At 32.9% G+C, this 12538-nt stretch overlaps 1 protein-coding gene across 1 annotated transcript; it reads left to right on the top strand.

Moving 5' to 3' along the window:
* On the top strand, positions 1 to 3267 carry LOC141682916 (protein IQ-domain 26-like). The gene is made up of 4 exons (XM_074487600.1): positions 1 to 200; positions 1234 to 1638; positions 2198 to 2404; positions 2500 to 3267. The coding sequence occupies exons 2-4, from the start codon at positions 1252 to 1254 to the stop codon at positions 3076 to 3078; spliced, it is 1173 nt and encodes a 390-aa protein (XP_074343701.1). The 5' UTR covers positions 1 to 200; positions 1234 to 1251; the 3' UTR covers positions 3079 to 3267.
* The last annotated feature ends 9271 nt before the right edge of the window (positions 3268 to 12538 follow it).

Genomic DNA, 12538 nt, shown 5'->3' with positions numbered 1-12538 from the left:
AAAATTACTAGTACTTAAAAAAAAGAAAGTTGAGAGAATTTAGAGAGAAGAAAAGGAAATGAAAAGGTTCTGAAATTTGTACCTCAAGTGCGCTGAAAATCATACAGGAGAGGAGAGCTAGAAGTAGGTTCTTTTTGGTTCAGGGAGTTAGTACTATAAACAACTCGAGTTCTTTATTTGAATTTTAGAAGCTAAAGCGGGTAAAATATTTCTTTGATGTCATCATTACTACTTTCTACATATGTTGTTCCTTGTATGTTCCGTGTTATCTGTTTGTTTGTTCCGGACATCATTTGCATGTCTGTGTGTAACAAAAGCAAAGATATATTAGAGATGATTATGTTTTTTCATTTGTTTTTTTTTTTGAATTTCGGAGGTGGGTAAAGGCTTTTCTTAATCCCGTCTGTTTCTTTAGTCAATCCATCTTCGACATGAAGTTTAGGGTTTTAGAATAATCGACTTTTTAATAGGGCACAGACCTTACATTTACATTTAGAAGATATATCAGATTCAATTGTGTGAATGTCCGACTTCTCATAATCAGTTTCTTTTTCCAGTCATAATCCATTTGCGACATAGGATATTAGGGTTTTGGATTTGTCGACTATTTTTATAGGGCATAAATTTTACATTTAGAAGAAATAATAACACTTTTTAACTCGGTTGGTGAAAAATAATATTTTCTACAAAATAATGTAATTAGATTCTCACTCTCACATACCGGATCCACATAATTCAAATAGTCTTTTAAGTAGCATCTCCTGTCCCATTTGATTACAGGAGAGTGGACATCTAACATTTCAGCTGTAATAATTAGCCTCTTTTATTTCCAGTAATTTTGTCTGTAAATCTTGTGTATTTGGTTGGTAAAACATTCATAGATTTCAAATTTTAGATTAATGTATAAATCTGTATCTTTCTGCTACCATTTTGTCTTGTAACTCATTTCTTCACGAGCAAGTGTCAGATGCTAAAAGATTTGAAAAAAAAAAGAAGAAGAAAAGATAAACGAATAAACAAACCAATCTTTTAGCACTCTGGTATATTATTTAAAGAGTTGATGCATTAGTTAACCTTTTCCTCCACACTCTGTACTTCATTACATCACTTCCCTGCTCTTTACATTTAAAAGATTCCAAGTGCCTTTTCTCCCTCAGTGCTCTTTAAAGATTATCTTAAATCTTATACAATATATATTGCTTTTTCTATATCTGTTTATTATATCTTTTATAGCTGCACTTGAAGTTTGAGATGGGAAAAACTTCAAGATGGTTGAGAGGATTGTTGGGAATGAAGAAAGATAAGGACATTGCTGATAATTCTGGTTTGAATGACAAGAAAGGGAAGAAAAAGTCGACTTCTGCCAAGTCCGGGAATGATTCCCGGGCTGCAAATCAAAGTCCGGTGATTAATCGGGCCAATAATAGTGTTTGGTTAAGATCTTCAGATAAAGAGCAGAACAAACATGCAATTGCTGTGGCTGCTGCTACCGCTGCAGCAGCTGATGCAGCTGTAGCTGCGGCGCAGGCTGCAGCTGCAGTTGTTAGGCTTACTAGCCAAGGTAGACAGAATGTGTATGCTAGTGGCAGGGAAATATGGGCTGCACTAAAGATTCAATCTGTTTTTAGAGGTTACTTGGTAAGTTATATACTTTTGAATTTGAAGTAGTTTGTTAATTTTATTATTTTTAAGTTTGTTAATTTCTATACTTGAGTAAAAATGTATGATGCACATAATGATAACAAATTTGTTCCAATGTTCTCGATCATGCTTTTTTTTTTCCTGGCATAAAGTGTTTCAATTCCAAGTCGAAACAAAATCACACCAAAGATACATTATCACCCTCTCACAACTAATGTTTGAGAGGGTAAGGTGCACATCATGTTCACTACGTTGCTTCCCCTTTAAATCTGAAACTGTCATTTGTATAATTAAACTAATTGCAGTTTTGTTTTAATGTTTGGTTAACGGTCCTATCCATTTGTTTATCCTTGAGCAATTTGTTTATTTTAAATTTACTGGCTTGTTCTTGCATTGGTTTGAGATTTGAAATATCATATCTGGGCAAATGTTGACTTTTTTTATTCACTCTATTCTCAAGTTGTATAATTTTTAGTATCTTTAAGATATACCTATTCTTATATGGTTTATCACATTTGTTAAAGCTACTAAAATGACTATTATTGGCCGCTGACAGTCAAGAAAGGCCCTCCGGGCTCTAAAAGGTCTGGTAAAATTACAAGCTCTAGTTCGAGGTTACCTTGTAAGGAAGAGAGCTACTGCCACTCTTCGCAGTATGCAAGCTCTTATGAGGGCTCAGGTCGCTGTTCGAGCTCAGAGGGCTCGTCTTTCTTTCAAGAAAGATCATCTTTCTCAGCCAGAATTTTTACACAGGAAATCCATTGTGAGAATCATTACTGCACTTTTTTAAAGTATTTTATCCTTTGTGTCTGAAAATGTAATTAGTCATATATATATAAACTCTTTTCTTATTTGCAGGAAAAGTTTGAGGAGGCAAGAAGTGAATATCCTAGTAAGAGGTTGTCAGCTTCTTATGAAACATCATTTAATGTTTCTGAAGAGAGCACAAAAATAGTGGAGATGGACACTTTTAAGCCGAAATCAAGATCACGGAGAATGAACTTCTCCGCTTCAGAATCAGGGGAAGACCCCTATTACCAAAGTAGCTCGCAGCCCCTTCCCAACCGTCTGTTCATCCCAGATCATCAACAAATGCAAGATTACGAATGGGGCTTCATTAGTGACAATTACAAGTTTTCGACAGCTCAAAGCACTCCTAGATTTGCAAATTCTGGCCGCTCCAATGTCCCGGCTACACCAGCTAAGAGCGTATGCGGAGATGGTTTCTTTCGGCCATATTCGAACCATCCTAGTTATATGGCAAACACACAGTCCTTTAAGGCAAAAGTAAGGTCATATAGTGCTCCGAAGCAAAGACCAGAAATGGGGCAAAAGAAGAGGCTTTCGTTGATTGAGATCATGGCATCAAGAAGTAGTTTTAGTGGAGTTAAAATGCATAGGCCAGTGCCACAGGGTCAGGAAGATTTCAACTTCTAATCTCTCTTTTGTGCCTGTTTATCAAAATGCATAGATAGTAGCTAGTCTGGTGAATAGTGATTAGAAGCTAAACTTACAGGAAGCTTCTTCATGGTTTTGTTTTCCAACTACGAAGTTTGACAAATTATAGGGCATAACAAAATGTTTGTGCAAATTTTCATAAAGTTATATTGAACCACTTTTCACGAATGAACTATATAGTCCTTTGCCAGTTGCAGACTATTTCTTTGGCTTTTCGTGGCCCTTTGACTTTTGTCATTTAATTTTGCTAATCAAGTGTAAAAACACTTAATATGATAAGTAATTTAATTGAGATTTAAGATAAACGATGAACGAGTAAAAGAGCGTTTGAAATATACCTTATATTAAGAATTTAAGATAGAACAACAAAGTAGCAAAGACGCAAGATCTTTTTCCGATGATAGGAAATTATTTACTAGTATACTACTTCTCTGGGAAACTTCAAAACCTCACATAAAAATTGCAAAGAAAACAATATTATCAGCAAAAGTGCAGATGTTAAGTGTGAAAGTTGACACAAAATTGGTATTCTCAATGCCATAGGAAGTCGCCCTATGAAAGTTCAAATATTAGGTGACTCCTGCTGTGTGAACTAAAGGCTACAAATTGTATGCGTTCGCTTTGTCCCAAAAGTAGAGGCACTGCTTTCAAGCCATGTTCACCTCTCAGCTTCGCATAGTATGTCTTTGTTCAGCAGGTGGTCAAGTACATTCGCTGCATTTGGACTAAAGAGACGCTGGTTTTGTTAAGTAAGTGGAAAACCATCTTATATTGTTCCAAAGTCAGTTTTTTTTCCAAATGTACTAGCCCTTGATCTAACTTCTTTCTTTTCTTTTAAGGGGTGTATTCATTTCAGATTTTAAAAGATTGTTAATAATCTATGGATTTTAAAAGATTTTCGTTGATTTCAATTCTTCGTGAATTTTGATGGAGTTGATCCAAAATCTTGTAGAGTATTGCAGATTTTGTGGAGTTTTTTAAAAATACATCAAAATCTCATGTATTTTGAAGAGATTTCAAGATATTAAAAATGTACTAGCAAATCCATCAAAATCCACAACTTTTTTAAATAAAAGAAAATCCATGGACTTTTGAATACCATCAGATTTTGATGGATTTTTTAAAATCCAAATTGAATACCACCAAATTTTAATTGACTTTTTAAAATCTAAATTGAATACACTCAGATTTTAAAAGACTTTTTCCAATCCTTGTTGAATACCTTAGGATTATTTAAAATCCAAATTGAATACCCCATGATTTATAACATCCATAAAAATCCTTCAAAATCTCAATTGAATACACCCCCTTAATCAATACTGTATCCGCAAAATATTAACCTCCAAAAACATATAGTTAGTGCCAAAAAATAGAGATAATTATATTTTACTCCCTAAGAATTTTGTTCAAAAGTAATTTTTATACTATAATGTAAAAACTCCAATTCGAACCACCCCTAATATTGTGTTTTATTGCTAAGATAAAATGGAATGAGATTTAAAATATAATGACTAAATTTTCAAAATTTTAATTTTTTGGCCCATCCCATTTCTAACTACCTAGACAATATTAATGTTAATACTCCAATTCCACATAAAATGCTTCATTACTTATTACACCAATTTTCTTGGCAATTTTTATCATAAGATCATCTCATTTTCTTTCACGTCTTCCATTCAATTTTCATCATTTCATTTCGGTTATCTCATTTCATTGTATTCCATTGACTTCAACCAAACACAATATTAAAATTGTGTCCCCAAATCTAAGACAGAAAATAAATTTTTTATTTTCCCTTCTGTCTTAATCATCTCAAAAGTGAAAAGAAAATCTTAAAAACCAATTTTTATTTTTTTTCTTTTCTTTTCAAAAAACTGGTCAGGAATAAGTTGGAGAAATTTATTCTTTCTACTTTTTTTTTCTTTTCTTTCCAAAAATAATTTTTGAAACATAGTGTAAGAGTTTTAACGTGTTTATCTTAAATCAGAGTACAAAATTATATTTTTTTAAAAAAGAATCAGACTACAAAATTGAGTTATCTGGAAGAAAAATGAAAAAAATGGAGCCGTATAAATAGATTTAAATATACTGCCAATCTAGCCACCAAACAAAATTCATGACTGTCTTGTGAGTCTGTCAAAGGGACAGAAAACAAGAGGGCAGTTTTGGTAATTGGGCCATGTTTGACTGCCTCATTTTCCCTCTCACTTACATCACTCTCTACCAATTTTGTGCAGTGTGCAGATAAGGTATATATCCCACTTCTGTCTTGTACTACCATCAATTTTCTCTTCCAAAATGTTTTCAATTTTTTTGCAATCTGGTCCCTACTATTCTTTAGCAGACCCCCAAAACATGGTTTCTTTAAACTAGGGTTAAACAAGTGATTATTTTGTTAATTAAGTGGTATGTTCAAACAAAAGAGGGTAGTATTTGAATATTAGAAACTCTATTCTCGAGGGAGATGGGAGCTCTTTTGTGCTTGGACAAGCGGCGATGCATTCGTCATTCAACACTCATGTTTCAAATATTTGCATTTGAATGGTACTAGTACTATATAGCACAATGCGGTACAGCATAGAGTACATAATTAGCCGTTAATCAAAGATTATTTAGCGCAGCTCGTTAGTCTTACAAGTAGTAGTCCGAACTTTGATTTTAATCAGATTCTATGTATCGATTGAAGCATTTAGTTGACTAGTAGGTTTCTTAACATTTTATGGTCTGTTTTCGACCAGAGAATTAATTGTAAATTATTCTAATTTAACATTATTTCATAATCATACTTCACGTTGTTGTTACTCCTAATGGAGTGCACACCTCTACTAATGAAGTGTGCACTTTGCTGCTGGAACTTAGTGTAGTAAACACATCTACTGTTGTTACTACTCAGTGTTAAATGGATTCAGTGAAATATACAAATTGTTCTTTCTGTGCTTAAGTTCAATTCTGTAAATTATAACATGGTATCAGTGCATTGGAAGACGATCATGGACGTTTTTCGACACCGATCAGTACAGATTTTGAGTTCTTCAATGAAGATCAACACAGTGTTTCTTGATCATCTCTTAGCCTATTATCGTTAATTTGTTTCGATCTTTTTCGGGGTATCTGTTCTCCTTCGATCTTGTGATTTTCTTTCTGCAATTGTTTGTTTGATTGTATCAATTCTCATTTGCTTATTTATTCATTCTAGACATAAGATCATATACAGATAATTTGTTATAAAGCACAATATCTTTCGATAATCCACAAATTTCTTTGATCGATTTACTTAATCTTAAATAAATTCACACTACAAAAAGTTCTATTATTGCTAACGGCATATTCTTTTGGCAAGTTAAGAAAATCCGTTGACCAAATAGGTTCCTAACCGAATGCCAACTGAATTGAACCCTACGGTTAGAGGAAACATCGTTGGGAAATACCTTACTACTAAGTTAACAACGGAATAGTAACAAATTAATAACACACCACATGTTCCGGAAAGTACAAAAAAAAAACAGCGGTGCTAACATAATATTTGGTTAGTAATTCTAGCAACAAATTCCTAACGAAAAATCTGGTTAGTAATTCTAACAACAAATTCCTAACGAAAAATGTGGTTATTAATTCTAGCAACAAATTCCTAACGAAAAATCTATTGCTAAATTTAGTAATAGAAAACTATCGAAACTTTCAATTTTTAATACTAATAGACTATTCAGTGGTTAAATTTACTAACAAAGAACTGGTGTCCCAACAGAATTATGGTTAGTTTTAAAAGTTTCTATCAGATTAAAAGGATGGTATTGCCTGCTCAAATATTGTGCAATATTTTCATTTTTTGAGATGACAAATTTTCTATATCTATTAAAATACAAATACAATAAAACGAAGCTCTAACCCTGTATAGTAGTAGGCCCAGATAAAATATCCTAAAGCAGCCTTTAATTAGTACTAAGACTTAAACTGGTCATTATATAACCATAGGTTAATGTTACCTTGCAGCATTATATATTGGTGTTCTACAACAAAATATAGTAAAGTGCACCCTGAACATACTAAAAACACCAAACATACTGAACTAATTACTCGTTAACATTCTCGCTATTTACATCTGAGTTAGGGGTGGTAGGGCATGAGCTTGTGCAGAAGTAGCCTCGAGAATTTGGCTATTTGATTCTCCATTTCTTTCATCTTATTCTTCATCACTTTTATATCCTCCTGCAACTTTTGGTTTTCAGCATCAGCAAAGGTTGAACCGTAAGGAATATGATTCTTCGACTTATAAAATAGACTTTGCAATGAACCAACTCCATAAACTCTCTTTTTCCTGTCAACCCCTCCTGCCGCCTCAAGAAATATAGCACTTTTATCAACCGGCTCTCCAGCTTTCTCATGCAGCTCATAAAGTCCTGTCAACCCCTTTTTCCTGTCAACCCCTCATGCTTTACCCACCAAAATCAGCAATATTAGCCAAATCAGTAATATTAGCCAAAATCAGTAATATGACAAAATGCTTGTTAAAAGTCCTGTTCGAGTGTCAAATATGACAGAACAAAATCAAGTGTCGGTTGTTGATCAGTCACACACAGAATCCTACTTCTCCTTATTATCTTCATCCATTTGATATTCCCTATAATGAAATTAGTTAACATCAAATTTGATGGAACTGCAAATGGTGATTGGAATAGATCAATATTAATTATTTATTTTTCCAGCTAAGAATAAAATCTAACTTTGTAGATGGCACCATTATCGAGCCTGTGATTATTAATATGATTTATAAGCCTGAGAGAATGTTGTAATAGTATGGTGATATCATGGTTACTTGGTGTTCTTGATCAAAGTATAATTAGGAGTGTACACTATTTTCTAGAGACATTTGCATTAATTTGGAGGAACATTATGGTCAATCTTCTTGAAATTTGTTGTTTTCATCACAATAGAATTTACATAGACTAGTTTATAACTAGGGATGTTTACGAACCGAATTTAGCTGAGTTTTGACCGAATCGAGCCGAGCTTTATTTTTTTTTCTGACGAACCAAGCCGAGACGAGCTTTCTTATCAAATAAAAAATCGTGTTCGAGTTCGAGCTCGTTAACTAACGAGCCGAACACGACTCGAGCTCGAACTCGAGTTTGTTCGCGAACAAAAATGAGCTGAACCGAGCCGAGCTGTAACCGAGCAGATCGTTAACGGATTAAAAAAGTTCAATCTTTATTGGTCCAACCCAACTTATTAAAGCCCAACCCACTTCTCAAAATATCTGTTGACAGAAATGTTAACTCCCATTCTATCCTAATCTCTATATCGACCTCTCATCTAAATTCCTAAATTCCCAATTCCCATTTTACTTAGTATGTTTATAATCAGCTCTCATAATAACATAACTGCAAAAACACATTCCAGGCGGCCAAACAATGACATGATAGCATGTGGGGTTGTGTTTCTTTTTGGAATGGAGGTTGTGTTTCAGTGGGGAATACTGTCAAACAGTTGGTGTGCAAGCAGGCTGTGTTGACTATTTAAACCAAGGAGAATACGTATGTGAATGGATTAGCCGGGGTTTGAACATGGCTGCTTTGCTTGCGTGAGCTGTTTTTAACTTTTAGGATAGATTTAATGGTATCTGTATTTTGTATACAATATCTGTATTGATTTCTCGATTTCTCTACTCCTTCCCACCGTCCAAAATTGAAGGCAATGTTCATCGACTGAATGAATAGAGGTCAGGAAAATATGTGTATATATATTGTGTATTATGGATCTGTTTCAGCATTAGCAACACTAATGTAAATGTCTGTAAGAATCTTCTATTTTACATTTCTTCATCACAATTAAGGGTCAGTAGATCTTCTTTTATAAAAACATTCTGAAAATGGTGTATTTTTTCGAGTTTTAACGAGCCGAGCCCGAGTCGAACGAGTTCGAGCCGAATTCGAGCCGAACATACAAAAACTCGGGTCGAGCTCATTTTTGTTAACGAACACATTTTTGTGTTCGAGCTCGAGCTCGAGTTCTTAACGAACCGAGCTCTTACCGAGCCGAGTTCGAGCTTGTTCGCGAACAACACTGTTCTTGAACAACCCTATTTATAACCGTTGCAAGAACTTTTTTTGATAATGTATTATTTTTAATTTAATTTAAACTAAAATTAAATAAAATTCTCCTTATTATTTCGGAAAAGTAACAATATTTAAAATTGAAAAGATAACGTGTTTAGGTGAAAAAGTTAATTAGTTAGTTATTAATAATTGTAACATTTTATTTTATTAAATAAAATTATCCTCTATATATTTGAATAAAAAAAGATATTTTATTGGAAAAAATAAAAAGATGACGTAATTCAGTTGAAAAGATTATTGGTTTAAAAACTAATTAGGATTAAAACAGGATTTAGCAATAATTATAATATTTTATTTTATTAAATATATAATTATTTATGATATTTTTGGAAAAATTGGTTATTTTAGTAGAGAAAAAAAAGAAATTAACGGATTTTATTTTAGAAAAGGTAATTGGTTTTTAATTTTTTTGAAAAATATAACTTATAGCGCAGATGAGTTCTCGGGGATGAGCGAGGAACGAAATCACAACCTAGACAACAGATAACTCTTAATGACTTGAGATATCCAACTGATTTATATTTAATATACTCAAACTAAGCCGGGTGAGGGCAGGTAAGCAGCTTAGGTTGCCTCCGACCAATGTGTTTACAAAGCACATCATCGTCAACCTGTATTTAGGAGTTGTGTTATTGTGTTTGGAATATGAGATTTAAGGTTAAGGACTCTTTAATGAGCTTATCTCAACGCTTCATATACGTTCATATCATTTGGCTCTCCAATCAACAACTGAGTGAATATTTTTAATCATTGATTGATCCATACTCAAATTCCTCCCTGAACCCATTCATATAAATGCTTATTACGTGATATAGCCAAATTGTAGTTATGTATTTTTTCCGCGAAAATAACCACCACATCAAGAACAAGTCTGCTTACAGAAGTAAAATTATATACATTATTGATATACATAGATTTAACTATACGATCTTTATCAAGTGCTTTCTTATTTGTTTGTGTTCTTTTTAGCCATATGCTTATCATATTTTTTTGATTATATTATATTCATGATTCTGGATATCATAGTTGTAAGTGATTAATTGGGTTGTGTATTTAAAACTAGATTAAAGTATTTAAATAGTTAGAGTTCACTGTGTTTTTGCCCATCAATATCCGCTTTAAGAAGTAAAGTAATAAGATTGGGATCACTGTATTTTGGCAATCCCAGTGACAGATCTAGGTCAGGGCATGATGGGTAGTAATTGGTTGACATCAATAGTTATGATTGTATGCTTAATTGAACTAGAAAGGTTTAAGCTTTATTGTACACCTGTTTTGATTTTTATGAAAGCAAGAGGTAGGTTGTCATATTGTTCTGATGCTCGTGATATCTTCTTATCTTTTATGTTAATAGCCTTAAGCCTTATCGTTTAGATATAATTAGGACCAATACAAAACTTAGCATGTGAAAATAATATATTTCATGACGCCAGATGTAAATTTAGATTGATTTCATTTTTAAGACCCCAATTATTTTGCTATTATCTGGTCCAAGGGCCCAAAGATTAGGGTCACTGAGAATTAGGGTCACTCATACCATATGTTTGAGCTACAAAAAAAGACTTTTTAGGTAGGGTGGATAGTCTGAGTTTGATATATTGTGGGGATAAAATAATACAACTGGTAGTATCTGGTAGAACTTAAACTAATCATATGGTGTATATAGCTTCCATAAATTATGCTTGTGTTCTCTTCCCATTGAACATGTTGGCATTGAGTTCTAGGGGATCTACTGACATGAGCTTGTAACTAGTGAAATCTAAATGCAGACTATTATATTTTTAATTCATTCATAGATGATATTGCTTACTGTAATTATCAAATTAACCCGGTATTTAGAATATTAGAAAAATAATCTGATCAACCAACATACTTATTTTCTTTTACTTCAAATCTTAACAGAACTGAACATCATGTCTCTGCTGACTCTCCTCATTCGTTTATTTTAGTTCCTGCATTTCCATATAAACTATTTTTATCATATGGACTTTAGTATCATCATATTCAGCATAAAACAACCATCGAAACTCGAGACTCCAATATTCTTGATCACTTACCTTACTTCTTTTGTTACTAATTGTTTCCAGAAGTTCATGATCCCTTCTACCTAATTTAAAGAAATTCGATATTCAACTTGGATTTTGTATCAATATTGCTAAGAAGCTCATGATATGTTGTTGCTTTATCTCGGTATCTTGTAGTCTATATTTAATTGCTCTTGGGTGTGCTTTGGTGATCAGCTGTTGTTGTTCAAGTCCAACCAGTTCCACCCTTAAGGCTTTCTTATCAAATGACATTTTAAGTTTAAATATGTTCTGTTCAGTAAGGATGTAAACTCTAATTTTGTTCAGCAGTATCAATTTTTAACTAGCAAATTAAATGTGGCTCTGGACATTCATTTTTAAATGTCCATGAAAGTATGATTATCCTATTAGAACCTTAATATGCCGCTTGAAACCAACTTAGCCATCACAAAGTCCATCTTAGAAACTCATTCTGCTTATAGACGAAATTCTATGAGCTAACATGTACACACAGTATAATGAAATAAGGGTTGCAGAAAGGTCTTAGTTTTGGTTTTTCGGTAAACCTAGTCAAGATATTTGCTTTATTTACAAGTTTTATGCCATTAAACACGGTATGAGACTCAATGCGTGAGTTGGTCATTAGGGTCTTGAATCTTAATTAATGGGCAACATACGCTCTATATTGTACTCACTAGAAGATTAACCTAGTTTTCCCGATGAATTATCAATATGATTTTTTGATGTTTTAAGAGGCCCTTCATGTTTTGCGGTATTAGTAGATGTTAAAGGTGTCAATAACCTTTATAAAGTAATTACCTTTCCTATGTAGTGCATGCATTCTCTTGATTGTCATCCAGAGACTAGTAATCTTAATTTCCAGAAATCGATTTCTTTAAATTCTTTGACTAATAATACCGTTACTTGATTGTCCTTATATATGTTGATTGTGTATATAATATGGATTACTGGATGATTGCTCTTTCTTGATGACATATTAATTGAAATTATGTATTATTTTCATGTAGTTATGAATCAGTCAAGTGAAAATGCAAGTCAAAAAACCTTAAGAACATATTGAAAGAACGATAATTTATACTACACCATAGAATGGAATGGCAACCACATTTTTAAAAATTTGAGAAATGATGTTTTAATTGGTAGACCATTGTATATATATTGCAAGGACTTTTAAAATCATTGCAATTGAAGTGCAAAAAAAGAAAAAAGTTAACAATTTGCTATCTATTATAACAAGAATTGTTAGATGTTGCAGTAATTAAAAAAATTAGCCAAATAAGT

This window comes from Apium graveolens, chromosome 9 (genome assembly GCF_009905375.1).
Source record: "Apium graveolens cultivar Ventura chromosome 9, ASM990537v1, whole genome shotgun sequence".
NCBI lineage: Eukaryota > Viridiplantae > Streptophyta > Magnoliopsida > Apiales > Apiaceae > Apium > Apium graveolens.
This window is presented reverse-complemented; position numbering and strand designations above follow the sequence as displayed.